This window comes from Glycine soja, chromosome 13, assembly GCF_004193775.1.
Source record: "Glycine soja cultivar W05 chromosome 13, ASM419377v2, whole genome shotgun sequence".
NCBI classification, from domain to species: Eukaryota; Viridiplantae; Streptophyta; class Magnoliopsida; order Fabales; family Fabaceae; genus Glycine; species Glycine soja.
Window position 1 is genome coordinate 23,171,297 of NC_041014.1, and position 26,412 is coordinate 23,197,708.

General features: G+C 31.5%; 3 protein-coding genes and 1 non-coding gene across 8 annotated transcripts; 2 read left to right on the plus strand and 2 right to left on the minus strand.

Annotated features, from left to right (window-relative positions):
• The first annotated feature begins 1,063 nt into the window (after positions 1-1,063).
• On the plus strand, positions 1,064-1,224 carry LOC114382880. Its single transcript, XR_003660338.1, has one exon. It is a non-coding gene; the product is annotated as a U1 spliceosomal RNA (small nuclear RNA).
• A 316-nt stretch (positions 1,225-1,540) lies between these two features.
• On the minus strand, positions 1,541-5,175 carry LOC114381335 (pyruvate dehydrogenase (acetyl-transferring) kinase, mitochondrial-like). 4 transcript variants are annotated; one of them, XM_028340565.1, is made up of 6 exons: positions 4,385-5,175; positions 3,646-3,879; positions 3,324-3,504; positions 3,054-3,201; positions 2,385-2,613; positions 1,541-1,883 (listed from the first exon to the last, which is right to left on the minus strand). In XM_028340565.1, exons 1-6 carry the CDS (start codon positions 4,650-4,652, stop codon positions 1,825-1,827), a joined length of 1,119 nt encoding a protein of 372 aa, XP_028196366.1. In that variant the 5' UTR covers positions 4,653-5,175; the 3' UTR covers positions 1,541-1,824. The 4 variants fall into 4 exon arrangements, with proteins under 4 accessions (XP_028196366.1, XP_028196365.1, XP_028196363.1 ...); XM_028340564.1 differs by having other exon boundaries at positions 3,646-3,848; positions 4,401-5,171; XM_028340562.1 differs by having other exon boundaries at positions 4,401-5,171.
• A 3,486-nt stretch (positions 5,176-8,661) lies between these two features.
• On the plus strand, positions 8,662-14,462 carry LOC114381334 (novel plant SNARE 13-like). Its single transcript, XM_028340560.1, has 10 exons — positions 8,662-9,013; positions 9,668-9,760; positions 10,232-10,325; positions 10,654-10,691; positions 10,971-11,068; positions 11,836-11,915; positions 11,983-12,039; positions 12,129-12,221; positions 12,308-12,382; positions 13,911-14,462. The coding sequence occupies exons 1-10, from the start codon at positions 8,937-8,939 to the stop codon at positions 14,013-14,015; spliced, it is 810 nt and encodes a 269-aa protein (XP_028196361.1). The 5' UTR covers positions 8,662-8,936; the 3' UTR covers positions 14,016-14,462.
• Positions 14,463-15,455: 993 nt separating this feature from the next.
• Positions 15,456-19,538, minus strand: LOC114381333 (probable sugar phosphate/phosphate translocator At1g48230). 2 transcript variants are annotated; one of them, XM_028340558.1, is made up of 9 exons: positions 19,080-19,230; positions 18,822-18,929; positions 18,285-18,316; positions 18,153-18,203; positions 17,282-17,343; positions 16,943-17,204; positions 16,242-16,507; positions 16,074-16,168; positions 15,456-15,897 (listed from the first exon to the last, which is right to left on the minus strand). In XM_028340558.1, the coding sequence occupies exons 1-9, from the start codon at positions 19,161-19,163 to the stop codon at positions 15,712-15,714; spliced, it is 1,146 nt and encodes a 381-aa protein (XP_028196359.1). In that variant the 5' UTR covers positions 19,164-19,230; the 3' UTR covers positions 15,456-15,711. The 2 variants fall into 2 exon arrangements, with proteins under 2 accessions (XP_028196359.1, XP_028196360.1); XM_028340559.1 differs by lacking the exon at positions 18,822-18,929 and having other exon boundaries at positions 19,080-19,538.
• Between the last annotated feature and the right edge of the window lie 6,874 nt (positions 19,539-26,412).

Consider the following 26,412-nt stretch of genomic DNA (forward strand, 5'->3'; position numbering starts at 1 on the left):
TTAATGTAAAGAAATTTTAAAATTTGTGTTTTAGTTGAAAAGAATTTGTCCATGCAAAATTTAACTTTGTTAGCTTGTGGTTGTTTTTATTTGTACAGATGTTTCATTTAGAAAATGTAAATTTGATTATCACGGTATGGTGAAAATCATTTGTATTTAAGTTCTTGATATCTATGTGTTTGATTTTGATATCTATGTTGAAAGATACAGTGAAATGATTAATGTAAAGAAATTTTAAAATTTGTGTTTTAGTTGAAAAGAATTTGTCCATGCAAAATTTAACTTTGTTAGCTTGTGGTTGTTTTTATTTGTACAGATGTTTCATTTAGAAAATGTAAATTTGATTATCACGGTATGGTGAAAATCATTTGTATTTAAGTTCTTGATATCTATGTGTTTGATTTTGATCATCAGTGTCAAATCTGCTACTATTGAAAGTTTGAGATAAATATAGAAAATAATTTATGATCTTTGGTTGGACTGGATCTTACCTGGTCCAAAGTGAAAGTTACGACAATACAGATATAATTAAAAAAGTGTGCTCTAATATAGTAATTATACTAATTGTGATTGAATTGAGTCATGCACATGTCATCTGAGGTAAAACTGAGTCATGACAGAGAAAGGGAGATGAGACGTGTAGTTGAGGGTAAAGATGCGTCTAAAGAAAAGCGAAGATAAAAAATGTCTATTTTGTCTTATGGTAAACAACTTGAAGGATGCTGTGAGAAAATGTTGGTTGTATTTGTAAGAAAATGTTCAACGAACATTTTATTGAAGGTTTGAATCCTTCAATTCATAGGATCTTGAAGAAGTTTATTTGGAGTTTGAATACCCGATTCATTATTAGTTGATGGGAAACTAAACCTTTATAATCTTGATTCCACTGGTAGTATAATAACAAAACACATCTTCTAGTATAGTTCCACTTGATTGTAGTCTTGTTTAAACCATCTTATCGTAGCCTTTGAAGTACTCTGCCCAAAAAATCCCACATCGAACAGATTTGTCAGAGTAGAAGGGAGGATGACCTATAAAATTAAGATGTGTATCACATTGCAACATACTTACCTGGACGGGGTCAATGGATGATCAAGAAGGTCCATGGCCTAGGGAAGTGACCTCCATTGCACTGAGGAGGGGTGCTTTTCTAAGGTCTGTCCAAGTGACAGAGCCTACGTCATAATTTGTGGTAGTGGGGGCCTGCGTTCGCGCGGCCCCTTTCAATTCAGCTTAAATCGATTTCTTTATCTTTATAGGTAATACATGATTTTGATGTTATTTTACTCACTGGCACTCTATTTCTATTGAAATGAAAATATATATCATAAACTCACGCCGTCTCTCCGTTGTTGGTTTAAGGGAGTTTTTCAACGTCTGTTCTTCAAAAGCCAACCCATTATTTGTTTTTTCAACACTACAAATGCACATCATTGGTGTGGCATTGCCACCACTGAAGGATTGAACAAAATCTGATTTTAGATTTTAACCAAAGCTTTGACTACTTTTAGGAATTGTAATTGCTAATATGAACAACTTCTTTGGTTAAAAATCTTTATTCTCTCTTGGTTTAAACAGAACTTTAATTACACCCCCAAAGTAGTTAACATGAAAATATCCTTAAAAGTTACACTTTTGTATAAGATAAATTCTTTTTGCTTTTCTTAATTAGATTCTCCATGGCTAGCAGGAAACATATTGGTCTATAACAAAGTCCCAAATTGTTAGAATCAAAATAGCATTGACAGAAACAGTTCTTATTGCCCGCGTCTGCATCGTTTTGGTGCTTCTCCGTGCACAATATTTACCCAAGTCATTTTACTTTCAGGGCAAAGGTTCTTGCGAATCCCCCAAACGAGACAAATGGAGATATGCGTCAGTCCCTGCAAACAATGTATCAAGAGCTTCAGAATTCTCAGTAGATAAGACCAGAAAAGAAAACGGTCCACAAAACAAAATAAAGACAAACCAGTTAACTACAAATGTAAGGTATAAGATTTCAAACAATTATAAATCCTTTTATAATATCTTAGTAAAATCATCTCAACTATGAAAAAAAAAAAGAATATTATCTACTTTTTATATCTTCAAATATTGAACACTTGTATTTAATAAATTTCATAAGGTGCATATTACAAAAGGATATAACGTTACTGGTAGATGTAACAGTTTTAGTAGTAGAAGGACTTTTAGCGGGAGATAAACTTTGGGAAAGGTTGACAGCAGTATGACATTCAATATTTCAAACCCTATCCATCCATATGTGAAACAAAGAAGAAAAATAAAAAAGTTGTCATACTCCAAGGGCTACAGCAGAATGTTGGAATTTAGAAGGGAAGTCTAAATGACAAATATTATTAAATAACAAATAATAGTTTACTCACCATATCCTTCCATAGAGATTACTTGAAGATCGCCACCAAAATACCTAGCATACAAGCGGCAAATAGGAAGTCCATAACCATTTCCAGCCATTTTTACACTTATATTATCGGTTGTTCCAAGATCAGAAGGTTCATTTTCATCCCACGATGCATTTCTGGCTGTACTGTAGAGATATGTAAATATTTTTGGAAGACCACTCCTTGGTATTCCACCTCCCTCATCTGAGACCTAACATGTCATTTATACAAACAAAAAAGCATCTTGGTTATAGCAATTAAAAAGCGCCCAACAAAAGGCAAAAATTCTCAACAAAAAAAGATAGTTCCAAAAGCTATTAATTATACGTTTAAATTGAGTTATATAATGTTTGTAAAAGTAAATAAAAATTCAGACATTAAGTTATGCTAATCTGTCATTTTATTGTTTTCATTTAAAAAGATTATCAAACTAGACAATTTATTGGCAATGAAAATTGAAAAAATTGTCCTCGATCCCTTCCCTTTTCCTCCAAAATCTAACTGTCAAACCCACCTTAAAAGCTGTGTTCTGAGGCACCTCCAGCATTATTGGCATGTGGAATTTTTTAAGCAATATCCAGTAATCAAATAACACTGAGAACAGGGTGGAGATACCCCAACAAAAGGTTCTTAAAAGTTATAGAAACTTACCTTTATGGTAACATCCTCTATTCCATCTGCTGTTATTATTCTAATGGGAGGAGCAACTTCGTCAGAGTCCATAAAATGGTCTTGGACAGCACGCAGTGAGTTCTTAACCAACTCAAAAACCATAAGATGCAAGTGAGCTGGAACATACCTTCAGCGAAAACATAGAATTAAAGAAGGAGGAAAAAGATAGCAGACGATTCCATTCCATGCACTAGATAAGAAGGGTTCTACGAAAAACAAAAGGCAAATGAATTCACAGATGTTACTCACGGAAAAGTAAAATCAGGATCCCCGTAAATTCGAACATCTGCAGCACTTCCATATTCACCATAACACATAGAACGTGCATCCTCACTAGCATTCCTTGCCACATTCACAGGAGACATATTTGTATGTATATAACCTACACAACTGGGAGGAGGATTGGGATTGTGCAACTCAACATGCTGTCCTGAATAGGATTAAAACGAAAAGCACAAACATTGGCTTTTTAGAGTTTCAACCTCCAATATATAGATCTCAACACACAAATTTTGGAGCAAGTACATTCATTAGTCTCACAGAAGGTAGGGTGTGTGTTCTTGGAACTAACCGATGAGCATACGGATTCCAATTCTTGACATGTAAATGCGATCAAGAAACTCATCAATCTCATCAGGGTCCTCAAAAACATTCTTCAATTGCTGAACACCCAAGGCCATTGTAGGTACCACATTGTTGTGTCTCACCTTGATGGACTTAATCAGTTCAGTGAATTCTTTCTCGTCATTCATATTCTTCATCTCAGGAAAAGATCTAATTTCACGGAAAGAATCCAAGTACCAATCTTTAACATAAAAACATAAAACAGTAGCACAAAGTTTAATGATCAATAACCATCTACAAAACCAGAAGTTAATCAATAAACAAAAAATGCACAACTGAAAAAAAAACATCAAATTCACTGAAAATCAAATCAAATGACATTTTTTTTATTAAATACAATTTATAATGACTTCAAAATATCTCAAACCAAGCAATGTGGGACTTTAACCTTTTGAAATACTAAACACAAATATAACAAGAACCTCACATTCTTATATGCCAAGTGTCAACTGCAAAATAGGTTTAGCATGATTGTCCACAAATACAAGACAGAGGACAACAATCTGCGGTGCATATTATATTAACACTAAACACAAACGCTTCATAGTAACTCTAATGCCAAGTTCTTAAAAATGGTAAACAAAACCAACAGAACAGTAGAATAACTGTAAAACATTAGAAATATCCTAAACATGCTTTCTTAAAACCAAGAGACAACACCGAATATCCTGAATAGCAATACCAACAATGTAAGAGTGGTACCTTCAAGACAGGAGGCCTGTGAGACAAGCCATGAGGGAGAGTGTGAAGCTCAATGGCTCTCCTTGCAATTCTAATGGGAAGCTCTTTGTGAAGGAACTGAGCAGAGATGAGTAAATTCTTGGGAGTGGGGTTGGAACCAAACTCCATCATATATCGTAAACTCAGCCCTGTCTGCTGCAAACAACCCCATGTCTTTACCTCCTTCATCAAATTCTTGCACATTGACAACGTTTTCTGAATCTTAACCTCCATGCCTTGTTTCTGGACCCAACAACACACAGATCGACAACATGTAATAAATGAAACCGAGAGCTAGGAAGTGACACAGATGAAAACGACAACAACAGTGTCCCCAGAAGTGTGGAGAGAGATAGGAACAGAAGTTTGGAAGTGGGTTTTCCGCTGAGGCAGAAAAGGACAAGTGGGGTGGGGAAAGAAAAATGGGTCTGAAAAAACAGGGCTTCAATTTTAACTGCACATTTTATTGCATTCATAAAACGCAATTTGAAGACTACCCTACAGGATACTCAAACATACTATAGATTAGAACCAAACTCAAACTCAATGATGAGTTGTTTATCAAAGCAAGTTTATCCTTACAATTAAACCCGAATGAAAACTATCATAGATATGATGTTTGCAATCTATTTCTAATATAACATTATGAAGCCTCAACTCTACGACCAAGGTGATTTGCCACCAGTAATGAGGTTGCTTCTGACTCTGAACACAATTGGACACTGAAGTCCCTTTGAAGATAAAGGGAACCTGGTAAGGTAGGAAGAACATCAGGAACACGACAAACAAATAATTTTATCTTATGTGTAGGTCCCAAACTAGATGCCATTTTCCTCCAACACAAAAATGAGAATTATCAATCACAAATATTCCTAACCAAGGATCTATTTTTTTTTTTTATCAAAATTAGTTTCACTCACCATTTAATTTTATATGTTTTAACATAATTTTTTTACAACATATAAAAATTATTATGAAACTTAATTTACACTTGCAATCTAATTACATTAATAGCCTAAAATTATTTCTACTAAAATTTAAAATAAAGGGAAATCGTCTGAAAGAGTTGTAGCCTTGTAGGTAAATTAAGAAAATAATTGGATTCTTTCTGGTTGAACTTGAACACCAATAAGAATCTCCTTTTTCTCCCGTAGGTAAAGCCTGCAGCTTGGAGGCGAAATCTACAAGCAATTAACTGAAATGAAGTATTTGAAGAAGCTTTAAGCTTCGGTTTAATTTGTTCAGGAAGAAGTGACAGAAGGGGAAATTTTAAATTTTAAAATTTATTTTTCTCTCATTTTCCATATTTTTTCTATAACGGAATTAAAACAAAAATATCACTAATTATATTTTTCTCTTTTTTATTTTCTTCTTATCCAAATATATTATTATTATAATAGTTTTTTTTCCTCCATAAGTATCCTCCTTTGGAGAGTAAACTAATATATGTTGGAATCTTTCTCAACTGAAATTCAAACTTTAATTACTTTAATTTATCATATGTTGTGAAACACTAATTCATTCCCTTGACTTAACTCTATTGATATACGAGTTACTTTTAATATCATCCTTTTCAATTACTTGAAAAAATAAAGAATACAACTCATTTAACTTTAATTTATGAATTGGTCATTGTATAAGCCTAAATAAAAGGCTTAACTGCTGGTGCAAATAATAGGGGTGTCAGTGAGGCTAGGTAACATGAATTTATTTTTGTTCCAATTTGTTTGATAGAGTCAATTGAAGTTTTACCCCTCAACTCAACTACAGACTCCCATTTTTTATTTAACTTACTCCTTCCTTCTCTCTCATATTTTGTGTTTTATTTATAAAAAATATACAGACAAGTATGGAATATCTTTCTTTCTCCTAGTAAAAAATAAACATTTACTTGTGCAGTGTAAAAGCTAAAATACTATTTTATAATATAGGAATGTATTGTTGTCAATTATATTATATATTATGAAATTAAATTAAAAACTTATTAGCACTTAAAATATGTTTTAGATGTTAAATTTTTTTTATAAAAATTAAATAAAAAGGATTATTGTAAATTATATAATCAATTTTGTTTTTTACACTAAGGTAGTGAGACCCACAAACAGCGCATGTCTTTTATCAATCTCTCAATTATTTGTTGCAACTGCATCACGACTTCAGTTTATAACAACCAAATTACATTTCTTTTGAATAACACACCAACCTCAACCAGTACCATCTCCTTTTTTATTATCCTTTAAATTTGGACTCAACCCACTTTTATAACTTCATGTTGCGCATTTGATTTTAATAACTTATAAAAATTTAAATCTACATACCCGTTGATTTTAATTTAAACCAATGTATTTAAAATAAAATAATCTGCACTATATACTTTTTATTGGAATGTTTATTTTTATTAGAGGGTATAATACTTATTTTCAACTTTTTAAGAAAACAGATTCAATATCTAATATGCGTGTTTCTTATGAACCGTGGTGCTAGGAATTAACGCAGAGTTAATTGATAACAATAAATTAGAATAGATTACCATTTTTATACCCAATAATTTTAAATTCATAAAGATATTGAGTCTTTTTAATTTTAATTCTTCCCTCAGTTGATTATCTAACATCAATATTACATAAGTTGTTGATAAGATGTTTAAAATATAAAAAAAGTGAAGTTTATCTTCTAACCTTTTATTCAAAGATAATATAATAAAATACTAAGAGATATAAATTAATTTTAATATACATATTATTTTTTCTCTAATCACATAAATTAATATTAATTACATCAATCAATATGTAAACTATTAAATATATTTAAATATTAAATATTTTATTTTAATTATAAATTTAATAATTACAAAAATAATTTTTGGCTAAAGTTTCATATAAAATAATGTTTATAAAATTAATTAAATATCTTAATAATTTATTATTTTATCCTTAAATTAAAAGTCATGAGTATTAAGTATCACGTTAGTATTAATAAATCACATCAAATTGAATGTTTGAACTGATGGAATGATTAAAATTTTTTATTTATAAAAATAAAAAAAATTAAATATCTTAATTTAAAAATAGGAAATTAAAATCATAGATTTAAAATTATAATGGACAAAAATTGTAATTTAAGTAATAAATAAAGCTTTGAATGACTTTTATGAGTCATGTTTGGATAAACTTTTGCATAAATATTTTTAGGAGAAAAAATTAAATGAGTTTTTTTATAATCTAAAATTAATTTATACCTAAACTAATTTGTAAAAACTCATTAGTTTCCCTAAAATATTATTTTTAACTCATATATAAGTGCTTAAAAAAAACTTACGTATAATTTAATTTTAGCTTTATAAAAAAAATATTTTATTTTCTTCTTCGTCTGAAAGTGCTTATTTTTTTTCTCAAGTTTTTTTTTATATGCTCTAGTCCCTAATTTGGAGACTTGAGATAGTAAGAGCCTGTTTGGTGATTAGGATAAAATTAAACAATTATTATATCATGTTATAATTTTTTGTTTGTTGCGTTAATAAGATATGATATTATCGTTTATTCTATTGTGTTAATCTAGTATATTTTTATCCGAGGTAAGCTAGATTAGGATAAATGTGATAGGATAAGCTTTCTTCTTTCTCTATATAATATAATATAATATAATAATAAAATAAATATATTAAATATAATATATAGTAATATATTACTTTATAATATATATCTCCATATATATTTAATAATTTTGACATAGGAATCAAAATGAGAAAAAAATTAGGAACTTAAATAAAACTATAAAAAATTTAGAGACATGTTATTTTTTTTCTTTATTTTATTGGTTAAAATAACAAGATATGTTTCCAAAAAAATACAAATTTAGGACTAAATTACATTTGGTCATAAATGTTCTATTAACATTCTTTCAAATTTTTTCTAGGATCACATTCTTTCAAATTTGAGAATTTATCTTTATTTCTTTTTAACTAAAACATAATGCCATACTTTTTTGTTCTACAATACAATTTCGTTAAAAATAAATAAATAAAATAAACGAATGGCGACAAAACTCTCTCGCGTTGTGCCAAGCTGTCATCCATGCTATTTCAATTTATTTTTTCTTTAATTTCTTTGCTTTTATCACTTAAAAACTATGAAATTAAAAGAAAAGAAAAAACGGAAAGGATTAATCTCATAAAAATATAAATAATAAAATATTGTCTTGACAACGGTTCTTTCCTAATTCATTTGTTTGTTCCATCATTGGTACAGCACAGGTCGAACTTCCTCGTTGTGTTCTGTTCTGTTTCGTGTGTACAGCTCTTTCTGTTCTCTCTTTCTTCTCCAAGCGATTCATTCAATTTTCAATTCGATTCGATCGCATTCTTCTTCTACATTCTCGATTCCTTCCTTTCTCAACAACTATTATATTATGCATCTTCGTCTCCCTCTCTCACCAACCACCTAGGGTTTCTCTCCGACGTTAGGTTTTTTTTTTCGTTTCTCGCCGGGATTTTGGGGGCAGACTTAATCTCCGGCAGCTATGGCCTCCAACTTGCAGATGAGCCCTCAGGTGGAGCAGATCCACGGTGAAATTCGCGACAACTTTCGAGCCCTCGCGTATGCTCCCTCTCTTAATTCTATCCTATTATGATTCTTCCTTTCATCGTATTCCTCTTTTATTTTCATTGATAATAATATTGTTAGCCTCTGTAATGTAATTTCCTATTCATTATTTAGCTTGGTGTTGTTTGGCCTTTAGGTTTTGTGATATTTGAGCTTTTTCTACACAAGAGACTTGTTTATATTGTGCAGAAGAGAAGAGTTTTCATCTGGACTTTTAAGGGGGGTAGTCAGACTCTAGGGAAGTTTTTGCTTGTTTTTATTTCCCACTACACATATTTTGTATGGTCAGAGTGATTTATTTTTCATCTCTTGAAACTGTGAATTTTACTGTCTCATACGGCCTAGGTTGTCCTCTTTCACTCAATGATGATTGTTACGCTATCCTTCGTTTATCTTTATACACGTGATTTATGGTTTACTTGTATTTTTCTTACGCTTTAGTCTTGTAATAATGTATCCTTAGTTGGTGCTACATTAACAGTTAACCCATATCAGTTCATGGAGAAGGGAATGAAGGAAACAGAGATTAATAGTTTTTTGCAAATAGATCCCATCGTCTAAGTTGTTGGAGATGTGCTCTAATGTAGATGATCTGTAATGTGTTACTTAGCTTATTTATTGTTGACAAGGTTCACCTTTTGTATCCAGAAATGGCTTTCAGAAGCTGGATAAGATTAAAGATGCCAATAGACAAAGTAATCAGCTGGAAGAACTCACGGACAAGATGAGGGAGTGCAAAAGGTTAGTTATGCATTTCGGTAATTTTAATCTTGGTATTACTTAGTGAAAACTGTAGCTCTCTGAATGAGATTAAAAACAAACTGTGAAGGAGAAGGAAAATGCAGATTCTATTCAAAATATCACCTTTTATTTTCCTTATTAAATATCATAAACAAGAGTTCTGTAATGGAATTTACATCTCGTGCCAATTTCCCTGGATTTGAAATGGTGATATCATGATAACATGGGAACATGGAACCCTGTTCTATTTTGAATATTTTATGAAAAAAAATGGATAGTTATTTTGTTGTTTATCATACTACCTATCTGCTTTCCAATCCTCTGATTTGACAGAGTAGAATTAATTTTCCCCGTTTCAATACACCATATTGCTGAAAGAAGTGAAATTTCTTGTGATTTTGGCATATTTTGTAATTTACTTTTGGAATATGTTACTTGCATTCTTAGAATATGAAATGTTAATGGTTTCAGGTTGATAAAGGAGTTTGATCGTGAGATTAAAGACGAAGAGGGAAGAAATCCCCCAGAAGTGAATAAGCAGCTCAATGATGAAAAGCAATCAATGGTCAGTACCTGGAATGCTTTTTTATTTTTCCTTGCTCATGTTGAAAATCTTGTATCTAACTTTTCAAAGTTTGAAAGGGGCACAAGATCATATATGTTTAGAATTGGCATTCTGGCTTATTCTGTTTGACATGTAAGACTTTATAAATAGTTTGCAAGCAATGGCAATTACTTTGTTGGTATTGTCAAGACATCAACTGAAGTGATTTCCAGACTGTCAGAAAATAGTTTGAGTGTCTGAGGATTGTCCACATGTTTGTTATACATTGCATGTCCATCTAAACAAACAACCAACTCTTTATGTCTTCTAACTTACATTCTTCTTGCAGATTAAGGAGCTAAACTCATATGTGGCATTGAGAAAAACGTAAGTTCATATTTCTTCCATTGCTGTCTTTAACACACAATTGCTTCTTTTGAAGGTTTTAGCAAATCAGATTGTCGATACCAATTTTCTTTACAGGCATATTCAATTTTCTAAATCATGAATTCATGATAAATGTTACATTGAGTGTTAGTGGATCCAATAAAGCAAAAGTTAGTTTCCATTTTTGTAGATTTCTACTGCTAAATAAAGGTTTTTTTTTTCCTTTGGGTCTTGGTCTATTTGAAAGGAGGGTTTATAAATCACTTCAATGATTAACAGGTACATGAATACCATTGGAAATAAAAAACTGGAACTTTTTGACAATGGAGCAGGAGTAAGCGTACCTACAGCTGAAGAAAATGTTCAACTGGCATCAGGTAAAGTGTTCATTGTCATATTAATTGAAATTGATTTTACTTTATATTTGTGCTTCTTCTGTAACCAGTCCTCCATATAGAATGTGTGCATTGTGTTTGAGTGTCAATTTTTGCAATGGAAAACTTCAGGCTTTCATCTTTGTTGTGCATGGGGGTGCATTTGGGTTAACAGCTTATTATGTAATAAACAACTTAATTAAGAGTTTTTTTTAGTAAGTACTTATCATGTAAGCACTTATGTTTAAGTTTTTTCTACAATTGAAGAGGAAATTGAGCTAAACTATTTGTATATAAGCCATTTTCCTAAGTTACCTAGGAGAGCTTATTGAAATAAGCTAAAAAAGCTTATAGACATATCATAAGCTACTTTTATAAGCTCTCTCAAACACTTGCACAAGTGCTATAAGAAAAGTTTAAATAAGCTGTAAATAAATTCTTCCAAATGGACCCTAAGTGCTTATCATGTAAGCATTTACATAATATGTATAAGTTGTTTTTACGATTGAAGAGTAAATAAGGTTAAAATTTTTTGATACGAGTTATAAGTTATTCCCATAATCTATCTTGGAGAGCTTATTAAAGTAAGCTGAAAACATTTTATAGACATAGAAGATATTTTCATAAGTTCTCCCAACACTTACACAAGTACTTATGCCATAAGACAAGCGCAAATAAGCTGTAAATTAACTCTTCCAAACACACCCTTTGAATGTTTATTTGTGTTAACTAGTAAATGTTAGCAATAATGTTTTTTGCTTCTATTATAGAAATGTCAAATCAAGAACTTATCAATGCTGGGACGAAGACGATGGATGAAACTGACCAGGCAATTGAGAGATCTAAGCAGGTGAGTCACTTCATACTTGCACCTCCATTGCCCCTGGACCTTTGTTCTTACTTCTGCCAAAATGTAGGTTGTACATCAAACAATTGAAGTTGGCACCCAAACTGCTGCTACCTTGAAAGGCCAAGTAAGTCTGATTTGCATTGAGTAATCTATATGAAGGGAAGAGTGAATGATAACAAATTTGACCTCTATTTCTGTTTATAATTTATGCAGACTGAACAAATGGGTCGTATTGTTAATGAGCTTGATTCAATTCAGTTCTCAATTAAGAAGGCTTCCCAACTTGTTAAGGAGATTGGTAGACAGGTTGATTCATTTTCATTGCTTCCATGCATTATTTACTTTCCTTCAAACCTGTGTCATGGAACTAAATTGTCTTTCCCTGTTATCAGGTAGCTACTGACAAGTGCATCATGCTTTTTCTGTTCCTTATTGTCTGTGGTGTAATTGCCATTATTGTGGTGAAGGTAATCATGTTCATTTCATCTGTTACTCTGATGAATTTGTTGTGGATATTTTTCCTCTCAAATACTGTTACAAATTTTGAAATTTAAACTAAGATGTTCCAAGAATTTATTTGAAAGAAGCATTTGCATTTTACTGGAAATATTTGAAACAACTTAATTTCGAAATCATATTATACAACACTAAAGTGGTGAGAACTTATATTGTATGATGATCCCTCTAGCGAATGCATATTGAAATGCTCATGTTCAATATCTTTTTTTTTTTTGGAAGGCATAAAGTATATATATTATTAGAATAATCAAAACAGTACAAGGGGTACTGGATGAAAGAAAAGTACAAGGCACCTCTGGTGCTGCCCTCCAAAAGAAAACCCAAGCTAACCCAACAAGAAAGGCTACCCCACACAGATTAACCAAAGGATTCCGAGATATTGGAAGACCAGTGGTTAAAACTAGTGTTAAAACCTTTCTCTCTAGCTTTTAGCCAAGACCAAGCTAGGAACAAAGCATCTTCCATGACTTTAGAGGAATCAAAAGGTTTGTCCTGGCTTATCAGGAGGTTCCTATGCTGCCATATGGTACTAGTTAGACCAACCCACCACCCACACCATGAACTATGGCTTATATCTGCTCCAAACCCATCACAAAATTGGACAAAATGGCTTGCTGGAGAAGCTGGGAGAGGTCCCACAACCTGGATCCATCTCATGGATTCCCACCACAGGCCTATTATCCTTTTACAGTTGAAAAAGAGATGACCCACCTCCTCCTGCTCTTGACCACAGAGAGGACAAACAGCCTCCTGGATGAGCACACTTCTTATGAGGTTGTCCCTAGTGGGGAGCCTATCTTTAAGAAGCCTCCAAGTGAAGACTGCAGCCCTTGGGGGGATTTTCAGCTTCCAAATTAATTTTGAGGTTCTCACATCAGAGGCTGGAGTATAGGGGTTCATCATTAATCTGTAAGCTGACTTAGTGGAATACACACCACTAGGATCAGCTTTCCAAATCATGATGTCCTTCACATATCTCTGAATAGGTATAGAAGTAATATCTTCCATAAAATTCACTGCTAGGTCACTTTCATAATCAAATAAATTCCTCCTCCACTTCAAGTCCCACCTCCAATTATCCTGAGAGAATTTGCCCATCATTGAAATGAGGACTGTTTGCTGCCTATTGATCAGAAAAAGCTGATTGTATTTCTGTTCAAGAGTATAATCTTCCCCTAGCCTCTTATCTGTCCAGAAGTTGACTTTATCCCCACACCCAACCTTCCAAATCATATATTGGTGGAAGATGCTGTGATCAGACTGATGATAAAGCTTCCTTAGGTCCCTCCACCAGTAGGAATACCCACCCCCCTTTGACACGAACAGACTGAAAATCAGACCAGCCTCCATACTTGGAAGATGCTCATGTTCAATATCTTGTCTACAGATTTTCCGGTGTGCACTATTAAATGTTTCATATTTGTTTACATTGCCGACATTTTATGCCTCTGATTTAACTGGCGATACCTTTTGTAGATTGTGCATCCCAACAACAAAGATATTAGGGATATCCCAGGGTTGGCACCTCCAGTTCCCACCAGGAGGCTTTTGTATGCAAGGAGTGGAGATCACCTTGATTAATTCTTATATTTGAACACGAGTGAACTTCATCCTAGTCCTTCCAACTTGATTATTGTTCTCATTAGTGGGAAAGTTAGAGGATTGCTGTCTGAAGGCATTATTTTGGTCTCATCGATTAATTAAATATATATACACTTGCATACCCTGTACCCTGTCTGTGATTTTATGTAAATCACACGAGAGCCTTCTGCTTTTTCTTTTGAGTGCCGTGTTTCTTTATGTAACATTCCAAAAGTGTAGGCCTAGATAGAAAGTTATACTGTGAAATTCGTTCTGTATATGTCTAATTCAAAGGAGATTTATCCCCCCCTCCCCCCCCCCCCCCCCCTTCATTGTTTTTTTTATTATTATTATTTCTGTACACATTCGAAACTGTGCTGGATTGTTTTTGTAAAATTACATTCAGAGTTGGCTTGCTGCTGTTCATATGAAGCTTCTTTTCTTAGACATTCAAGCCTTAATGTGTTTCATTTAACTTACTTTAGAAAAATAATATTTTTTTATCAGTTTATTAAGAGAATTTGGAAAAAAAAAAACTTTCCTGAAATAAGTGTTACCTAAAATGCATTTAGTCATTATTGTGATGGGTTGTTTGTCGTTGCTATTTGCAGTCCTACTCTAGTCATGGATTGGTAAGAATAAATCATGTGCGGATCCTAATATTATCACGTTCTGTTTTTTCTTATATATCATCAGTTACTTAACTGCCTTTGAATGAGAAACATCGTGCAAAACTGATTACTGTACCCTAATAATAATTTTCAGTGTTCGTTAATTTTCTTGTTCGGAGTCATCCTTTACAAGCGAAAGACATTGCCAATAGGTGAAAAAGGAATAAAACAGGGAACAGCCAATTTGACCAAGCCAACATGTAAAATTGAGAACCAAGGGTATCCTCCAACGCCTAAAACATTAAACTGAAGATTCTAATATACTTCCAAAATAATTTGCTATTTGACGTTCCTAAAACAAACAAAGACCCTGGAGTACCTACTAAGCCCAATGGCTGTAAATTAACATTCAATTCAAAAAATATCTTTTTAACTGGAGTTACAAAATATAACAAATGTGATTACATGATGTGCAAATGCATGTAGACAAGTATGTAACAATGGATACTAAAATTTCTTTTTTTTTTTTGGCAAATGATCAGCCAAGCACAAGGCCAAACCATTAGTAAAAACCTATCCATGACCAATTTTTCTTAGTAACCATTAGATTCAAAATTGGAGTCTCTAGTTTGACTTAAAAGTGAGTGGATGGATTTAAAATCTACATGATGCAAATTACGATTAATCAAATTAAAAAAAAGGTGGCTTTATTTTTTCTATTTGGGTATCTGAAAACTGCTTCGCTTTGATCCTGGACTTTGGCTATGGGATATGTTACTAAATCCGCTTGGGAGTAAAGCTATAAATATTTTCAAAGAAAACCAACCGCTGCATTTCAATTTTGTGCCCCCAATGCTGGCTATAAATTTAAATTGATTATTATAGGATTTAAGAGGAGAATTGATTCCCCACTCTGGTCTTAAACCACAGGTCAACATAAATGTGATTACAAAGAGCAAGCATGCATGATTCCATTATAAAGCACACTATTTAGAAAAGAATAAAGAGTGGTGCTTTTGACCCAACTTCCTCTTGTTCTTTTCTCCAAAAGGGGAAGATCTAAAATGAATCTTGTATTGGGGTTTTCATTTTCCTGTTGCATGGTTGGCTAGCTGCATACGTCCAATATGAGACACCCTTGAAGAAATTAGCGGTGCTTCTTCATCAATGTTCATATCAGAAAGAGAACCATTGCCTCCACCACTTCCCCCATTGTTACTAACATTATCAGGCACATAAAAATCAGATGACCTCTTCTCGAATTTCCAGTCCTGTATGTCAATCGAACTCGATGAAATAAACTAGAAATTAAAATGACCATGCTAAAATATATGTGAGAACATTTTCATGATCTTTATCTGTTACTTCATTCTTAAAACTCTTGCTACCATGTATATAGCAAGTTTACATTGACTCGTAGAAATACTAACAAGTGTCAAGAAGATACCTTTGTGATTCCATCTGGAATAATTTCATTTGGTGATTGAGAGGCTCGGACATCCTTAACCTTTATGTAATTGTACATCACAACTCCACATAGTGCTGCAGGTAGAACATGTAAGGATGATGAGGGAGGGATATTAAATCATATTTGATCATTTCAAACAAAACTTACCAATAGCATAGCCAATTATATTCAGCCCAGTTATTGTAGACTCTGGAAATATAACAGTCGAAAGGGCTATTAATATCCAGTCCTTGAGCACTCCAGCAACCCGTATGGTTACGGCCCCAGTTCTACCAATTACTAAGAAAATGGAAAAATTCAAGGCTAGAGCACATAGAGCATTGGAAAAGAAGATCCAAAAATTGAACTGAATCTGTGAAACTTCCATAACAGGCTTTTCCAGCAGGTACCAGGGCACAGAGAGAAACACAAAACTGCATATAACAAAGTACAAAAGAATGAGCAGATCACATATGGTATGTTGGGTTGGTTGATAAGCAAACATTGATACTCCCAATAACATCAAATATATTTTTTTTACTTAATAATGGAGGAAATTAAATAGATATGACATAAATCAAAGAAACTAAAATACAAGAATGACTGCATATTACATATTACTCATATATATGCATGTTGTACATTGCCCAAAAATCAGTATTACTAACATAATTATCTACTAAATCACATGCATATAGAGAAAAGTATATCAACATTGATAGGAGTTATTCCCCAAGTCCATAAGAGCTTGAATTGTCGGGTTAGTAGGAAAAGAGAAATCTGTCGACGTGGGTTAATATGACCACTGCACTGACTCAATTGACTATTTATTTATTTATTTACTCATTGAAAACATCAACAGAATATACCTGCATGGAGCTATGTAATATAAGCTTGTAATAGGATTTAAACTCAAGCCCTTCTTCTGTAAAAGGACTTGTGTTAAGACCAGTCTTAAAGCTTCAGCAAAGATGCCAGTGACCTGATAAACTGTACCAACTACATTAAAATGAATTTCTCCGTAGGAGGAAATGACAACTCCAACACTGACCATCAACATGTTGAAGAACACATCACACCTTGCTTTGTCAGTGCCACACATAACAGCCACGAGGAATGTTGCCACAGGCACTGAAACATCAAGTTTTAGAATTAAGAAAATATCATTCAGACAGTAAACAAGCATGTGAAGATCATTAAAGACATACTCAGAGCTTTGAGCATCTGGATAAAAGCCACAGAAATATGCAAATAAGCTGTGTTACCAAACCTGTAAAAACCAAAAACATAATTGTTTCTTCATAAGTACTGATATTACATGAGGTGTAAACATGTAAATAAGAGAACATAGAAGATCCACCAAAGTAATCATTGAATTATTCAAGTGAACTATCATAATTTCTTAGAAACATCATACTTTGAACAGATTAAAATTATAGAGAATGAACAAATTCCAAATGTGTAGGTGAGACAAAAAAGTAAAATCTACTTTACGGAAATCATATTATAATAACTTAAGACCACTGGTAATCCATTCTGAGGAGTCTAATAATGACCTTTCATTGGATAGAGAATCATAGTATTTCCAAGTACCAGATGGTCTTCACTCTTTATTATGCCAGATTCTCTGACAGGATTTTTCTATTGAGAAATTAGAACATAGAACTTCATGCCTACAGCACCATCTTAATAGTTTTGGTCATTGCAGGAGTGAGATGTCCAGACTAATGCAGGCTAATAAAACTTCTATACCACACTGGAAGCATAAGAATGTCCTTAAACAGAGTAACAGTAGAACATAATTTTGCAATCCAGGCTTAGCTGGTCCCTAGTTCGGACAATCCAGAAAACTGATGGAACAAAAAAAACTAGTCAAGAACTGGCTAAAAGCAGTCACAACCATCTACTTTTTCTTTTACAAAAATTCATCAATAAATAAAGGCTCAATTTTTTTTTCACAAGCACTTAACAAATCAAACATGATGAGGAACACAAACATGAGGGATATCTCCCATTATCAAAGGATTATGTTTATCCCAACTCAGAGCAACTTCAGTTTGCCCATGTTGTAGTGCTTACCAAAGACTTGATGCAAAGAAGGCACTTATTGGTATCACGCAAGTAGCATATCTGCAATAGAAGGAAGTGTTTAAGAAATAAGTTGGTCAAAGGAGAGCAAGCTCAAAAAGGCTTCAACTCAAAGACACTCACATTTCAAATGTCATTTTAACAGGAGTGACAACCTGCAATACAGAGAAAAAGAATATAAATTAAGGTAAGTAGGTAACACCAATCAAATAGCCAGATTATGAAAGTGATCAAAACAACGGTGGAAGGCAGTAAAAGATCAATCAAGTACAGAGGAAGGTTTGCGCAAATGAAGCGAAGCACCACATCCTAATGAAAGTGAAACACTGACATCAACATGTATAGATGCATGTATGCATATAAAAAAAGAGGTTACAAAAATCACATCATTTAGATTCACCCAACAAGAGAAAAAAAAAAAACTACAATTAAAGGTAACACTCCAACAAACTGAACATGATAAAGGTCCCTAGATGCAACCAAGATCAAAGCCTAAATTCCAATAAAGAGCACAGTAACATCCACTGTAGAAACACCTAATTCAATAACTTTGTGGTCAGGCCAACATTGAATACTAAAGGCAATCCAAATTGGACCTAAAATCAGGAAAAGGAGTATATTCCCAAAGTACAACACAACACCAAAAATGGCATAACATACCTTAAAGACCCGGACAAGAAAAAATGCCACTGCCCCAGAAAAGCCCATGTGAATCATGGTGAGTGATATGGGAAGCGGAAAGTTAAAGTACTTTGGAGACAAAACCCACTGCAAAATTACAAAAAAATTATAAAAAAAAAATGATACTGCATTGGTAATGCTTTAACTAAAAGTAAAAACTAGTCTAACCCAAGAATTGAAGTGGCTACATTATACACACACACACACACACAAAAACATATATATCTACATATATACCTTGTTGTACAAAATGACTCCAGAAGAAAGCAAAATGTAGATGAACAAGTAGAAATAAGTGAGGAGAAGAGTTTTGTTCATCATTGTTGCCCCCAAAGAAAGAAGCTTCCGAAGCAGAAGCAGTTTCAGTTTCAGTTACACGAGAATCCAAAATTGGGAAGAGTTGAACGCAGTTGTTTAAGACCCGTCTTCTAAAATGGAGTAAAGTTCGTATCTTTGGAGTTGCGGCATCGATTCAAACGCTGGAACATGAAGAAGCGAGAAAAGGGGCACGTGGAGAAAAAGAAAAAGTGGAGAAGACAAAATTGTGGCGATCTATGGCGCGAAGCAATGAGTGCAAGATCCAGCGAGCGCGAGTGAGGCTCAAATCGAAAAGAAAGCGCGTGAGGGAGCATGTGCGTGAAATGGTGTGATGGAGCAGAGGATGAGTAACGCACCTGCAACATTGGTACTACACAGTACAGTGACCACTGTCTCTTACTTTATAAATCCTCTAAATTAGTAAATTATTCTTTGGTTTCTGAATAATACTACTATTTTTTCACTGTAAATAAATATACTTTAATTATATAAAATTACTAATTGCAAATAATAAAATATTTTATTTAAATATTTAACACAATTATATATTTTAATTTAAATTTGAGATTATTAATTAAACTACAAAAATCTTACGTTAACTTATTCACATCTGATGGTTTATCAATTATATTTATGAACTTGTTTTTTTTTAGCAAAATATAATTTGGTGGGTTTGAAAAGAAAAAGAAAAAGAAAAAAACCTTTGACGGTGGCCCTTGTAAATTGTAATAGTCAAGGTTTTTAAAATTTGACAGACCTCATTAAATTCTTGAAACTATTAGTTGAAGATTTAATACCGTAATAGAATTACTGTAAATAGTAATTATTAGTATCATTTTAGTATTTAATTTATTAAGCAATGTTAAAAACATAACATAATATTTATAATTTCGTAATATCATTGTCTCCTCTCTCTCTCTCTCTCTCTCTCTCTCTCTCTCTCTCTCTCTCTCTATATATATATATATATATATATATATATATATATATATATATATATATATATATCATGCATATGACAAACAAAATATGTAACCACTTGCTATAGTTGTGAACATTGTTCACAAGTCATGGAAAATAATGAAATTACTTGTTTCATATAAAATAAAGGTTTTCATTGAAGAGGATAAAGATTTTAGAAGGAATTAAAAATGTTGTTTTTTGGAATTATTGTTTTCATTCAACTTGTTTGATACATCACGTTATGTATTTTATTTTGTTTTTTCCTGTTTCAATTATTAAAAAAATTGTAAAAATGTAAAAGTACATTGTCTATTATTTAAATTGGTAAGTACAAGTGGTCCTCGTAAGATTTATAGTTATAGTTGATGATGACTACTAGAGTGTGTTTAATTTTGCATTTCACATTTTCACGGGCTGGACATACGTTTCAAAGCTCAGTTTTATGAGAAGTCATAAATGCCAGCTTCTAGCTAAATGTTTGTTTTGAGGGTTTTAAACAGAAAGACAAACATTATTATCAAAGTTATTCCCATGACACTTTTTATTTTTCCAATAGCAAGATATTTCATAACTAAAAATTAGGAGACTAATCTCTTAAAGAAAAAGGCATCAGTTAAAAAAGTCAACTTCGTACAATGTGATTCTATTAGCGTGGTGAGAAATGAAATTTCTATTATAAAAAAAATGTTTTAATTATTCATTTCTTCTTTATAAAGTGATAATTTATATCTTTTATTTCTTATAGTTTTAAATTAATTTTTTTAGTTTTTATAATTTATATTTTAATTTTTATTATTTTTAAAAATGGTCTTTTTAATCATATATTTTATATTTTAATTCTTTTATAGTCCTTATTATCAAAATATGAATAATATTATCAATTATACTCATATACAAAAATATTAACAACTAATTCGTAACTAATTTATTATAAGATAATTTATAATAAAAAAATAGTTAATAATTTATAACTAATTTATAGTTAATTTATATATATATATATATATATTTGTAATAAAAATTAAAAGATAATTAAAATATAAATTATATGAACTAAAAAAATCATATTCAAATTATATGAACTAAAAGATAATTAAAATACAAATTATAAGAATTAAAAATATTATTTTTAAACTATAAAAACTAAAAAATAAATAAAACTTAAATTATAGAGATTATAAATATCACTTTCAAAATAATAAGAACTAAAAACATAAAAATCATAAAAATATAAACATCAAATAACAACCAAATCAGTAATTAAATCTCAAATCAGTAATTAAATCTAAAATAATTATGTTACTAGTCAAGTACATCACATCTTGTGCTCATCCTTCCTACATCACTTACAAGATACGGATGAATTAAAAAAATGAAAACATTTAAATGAAAGGTAGAAATTAACATATGTAACAATATTAGTAAATTAGGCACAAGACTATAATATTTTTCAATATTTTGCGTAAAATAATATTTTTCAAAAATCATGTTAGTAAATACGGTACAAGTGTACAAGAGAAAAACAAGCTTTTTCTATTTTTAAATGAAATACTAAGATAAAAAAATATATAATATACTTAATTGTCTTCTTATCTTATATTTTCTAAATAACTTTATGGTAATAGTTTAATACTTTATTATAAATTAATTAGTTTATATTTTTGTTCTCAACCATTTAAAAAAAAGTACTTTTAAAATTTATTATATTAAATAAAAATATTTGTTGTTGAATATTATTTTTCTCTTTTTCATAATTTTGCATTAGGACTTAAAACAAGATTAAATAAATATTCTCAGTAAAGTTTTAAAATTAATTTTAAAAGCATTTTTCAAAAAGATAGTTGTAATTGCAGTTTTTTAAAATTCATTCAAAATACTTATCAAAATAATCAGAAATATATTCAGATTTCATTTTAAAAAAACAAAACACTAAATTTTTTCGAAAGCATTTTTAAAAAAATATTTTTTATTAAAAAAATTAAAACAAAGGAAGGGGGCATTATATCTTTTTTTTTATTACACTCCAATGACAATTATACCTTACCAATTAAAGAAAATCAAAATTTTCAAATCACTTTTACAAAATCATATGTAAACGCATGTTAATTTTCTTAAAATTAATTCTTTGGCATAATTAAAATAAGACTTAAATATATTTTTAATATTTAAATTTAGATAATTATTTTTTCAGTCCTTCAAAAAAAATGTTTTTATTAGTTCTCAATTTTTTAAAAGTGACTTTTTTCATTAGTTAACGTTTCAAAAATTTAAGAGACTGATAAAAACATGTTTTATTTTGAAGGATTAAAAAAAATAATTATCAAAATTTAAAGAACTAAAAACATATTTAATCTTTACAACAAACACCCTACATCAATTTTATTGACTCAATGCAATTTACACTTTTTGATTTGTTTTCACATGTTACATGTTGAGCCCATTTTTACAACTCTATTCCTATGCATTTAACGAGGTGATTTGTTTCTGTTCAGCATAACTACCAAAGAGTAGGACAAAGGCTTGGGGGTCCAGGAGTAAATAGAAACTTGAAAGTAAATCATCAAACTTCAAAGACAGGCATACAGGAGTTCCTCAGACCAAGGTTATAGGATTTTTCATGTGCTGCAAAGAAGATTGTTAATAGGAGTTGTTGTCCTAAACTCATATACCATACAACTATCGTCAATATTCACCCATCTGTTTAAGAATAAGATAAAATAATTCAAATGAATTTGTGATAAACAAATAACGACGGAAATATATATATATATGGTACATGCTATAAGAATTACACCAGTAATTCAAATCAGCTAACAACTTGTACAAAAAAAATTATTGTGTTTACACATATGTTGCATTGATATGATGGTGTTGTCGGTGGTGATATTGCCAAATTAAGGTGCATGGGTCATGGATGGATGCTATGGCGGTGTGGTTGAGGGAGAGGATGGAAGCACACAATTGCATGCATGGTATAGCCGTATAGGTGATTTTGAAGAGTGTAGTATTTTACTCGGTGACTTTTCTTAGTAGTATTATTTATTATTGATGAACTGTAAGTTAGTGATTACGTTAATTTCTCTAATTATGTAATAATCGTACTTATGAGTTTTTTCTCTGATAAATTGTACTTATGAGTACTGCTAGATCAACTCACACATAATTATTATAGTATAATCAATAATTAATTTCAAATTTGAGTAGTAAATATTTAACTGTATTAACTATTTGAAAGATAATTTCATCATCCATAATAGTTTTATTAGTTTGAGTAGTGCGTATTTACCTCCCTCAAAAAATACATATAATTTGTACCAAAATATGGTACTCATAAATCAGACAAGACTATTTAAATATGAAGTATTTAATTAACTATTATAGCTAATTCAATTAAAAAAATATAATAGAGTTTATGAATGGTTATAAACTCTTGATATTGTTACATATTAAAAAAAAACTGATTTATCATTCTTTATTAATATTCTTATATGCGTTATCACCGCCCAAGAGGGCAGCAACCATGACGTTGTCATTGAACTTCAAACTGCGGTAGAACCAGACACAATAATCAATAATTTGTTACCAAGGTTCAATACATACATATAATCAATAATTCAATGCGATGCATTTGGAAACTGAATGTCCCTTTAATTTATTATTAATACCGTTTGTTATCAATGTTGGTAATTAATCAGCTCAACAATCTTATTAAATTTTAACTCAGATATTGGGTATTGGACTTGCCACAGCACTTTTTTTTTAATTATTTAAATTGTTTGATCCGGCCCATTTTTCTTACACATATGGACTAATGAAACTTATGATAAATAGAAAAACAATAGATTGTTTTAAAATTTAAAGTAAGCAAGTATTTTATTTCTTGAAAGAGTTGACATGATCATTTTAGTCTTAAAATTTAATCCTTCAATCATTGAAAAGTGACATCAAGATCATCATTGTCTATAATGAGTTAAGTTGATGTCATTTCTTATCATTGAGGAACCAAATTAATAGATAGCTATATTGAATTAATATTATTTTTATATTACTAAACAATTAAATCAAGCTCGATTTATTTAAAAGACCAAGTTGACGTCACTTTCCAATTTTCATCAAATTAATGTCATTTATGTTGGTTAATTTGAAAATCGAGATAATACTGGATAAATCTGAAGTCGTGTATAACACTTTCAGATTGAATCAAATTTCGGGGTTCAACCAAAATTGTTCAATCGGATAAAATCAGAAGATTATAATTCAAGAGTTTTGTTTTGGTCTTGTATGTTTTGTCACACCGTTATGCTTTCTGAACCAGAATGATTATTTATAATCAAAGAACAGGTGGTTTTTGGTGGTTGATGGAAGTTTTTTCCTTTTTAAAAACTGTCATTGATGAAAGTTTTAGTAACTTCCATGTAACTTCCAAAATTTGCCTAAACCGAACATCTCGTTATTACATTAAAACAAGTGTGCACTCTTATTTTAACATAATAAAGAGATCAATTACACTAAAATGTCCAACAAACCTCCCTCATTTTAGTGTAATTACCGATCAAATCACCAAAGTCATAACATACAACAAACTACTGCATAGATGAAATATCGTGACGATTGAATTTCATCTTAGCAAATTACATGTTTCAAATATTCAAATATCAGGGTGTCACTAAGGATTGAACCCTTTCTATTCATAATGAATACATGCAGATAATCTGCACAATAGTTTATAACATTACTCTTACTCGACACTAGTTTACTAGCCTGTGTCCCTATCCTTCATAAGCATATCAAAGCCAAGTCCCAGCTTCTTGAAGCGGCTAAACTTCATGCTTATATAGGTAGTCCTTTTCTTTCTTGCACCTGCAAATGCAATTTTTCAAAAGAACCATTGAGGAGTTATACTTCAATCTTCTTAACTTACAGAACCGAACACATTCCTTTTGGGATACTTTCGATGATGTGTTCCAATCTCTACATGTTAAGCTTTCCACATTGAATTCAGCACCTAATGTCATATTAGATGGGAATTGGGTATCTTAACAAAAGAGATTTCAGATGGACTTTAATCCTAATCCCACAGCCGACCTTTTCACGAGATCTCTACTTAACCCTTTGGTTAAATGATCGGCCAAATTATGCTGAGTTCTCACAAACTCCACTGATATCATACCATGCATTATTAACTCCTGAACCATGTTGTGTCTAACACCCAAGTGTCTAGACTTCCCATTATACACTTAACTATATGCCTTAGCCAAAGTTCATATGGGGTAACCTTATTCCTTTTGTTAGGAATTCGGTTCAACAAGTAACAGGCTGTCAACATAGCCTCACCCCAAAATCCTTCACTTAAACCCGAATAGGATAACATGGAATTCACAATTTCTTTCAAGGTTCTATTCTTCCTTTCGGCTACACCATTCTGTTGTGGTATATAGGGAGCTGTAGTTTGATGTATTATTCCAGTAGATTGAAAATAAACCGGATCATAATACTCACCTCCCTTATCCGTACGAAGAGTTTTGATTAACCCATTTTGATGAAGTTCTACCTCTTTCTTATAAATTTTAAATTTATCAAGAGCTTCATCTTTTGTATTTAATAAATATACATAACAATACCTTGATGCATCATCAATAAAAGTAACAAGATATTTTTTATGACCTAATGATGGAGTAGCATGCAAATCACACAAATCACTATGAATAAGGTCTAAGACTTTAGTCTCACTTTTAACATCCTTAAAAGGTTTCCTAGTGATCTTGGTCATCATGCAAGTTTTGCATATCAAAAGGAAGAATCATACTTGTTTTTGACATATCTTTTAATCTTTTGTAATGAATATGTCCTAATCTAGCATGCCAAATTTCTGATTTTGTCATATTAGTTATAGAACTACACGAGGTCATACAAACAGATTCATAAACAAAAGGAACATTAATGTTTAATTTAAACATTCCATTACAACGATAACCAAATCCAACAAACGAACCATGTCTTGACAAGATGTACTTGTCACTTTCAAGTACTTGTTTGAAACCACAATTATTTAAAACCATACCAGACAATAAGTTCTTACGAATACCAGGTACAAATAAGACATTATCAAAATACAAATTTTTTCCGGAAGTAAAAACTAAATTCACACAACCTAATCCTAGGATTGGTTCAGTTGCAACATTGCCCATCTTCATAATAGAGCCATCATCGATTGGTCTAAATTCCTTGAACCAACGACAATCTTTGCACACATGGCTTGTTGCTCCCGAATCAAACCACCAAGCAACGT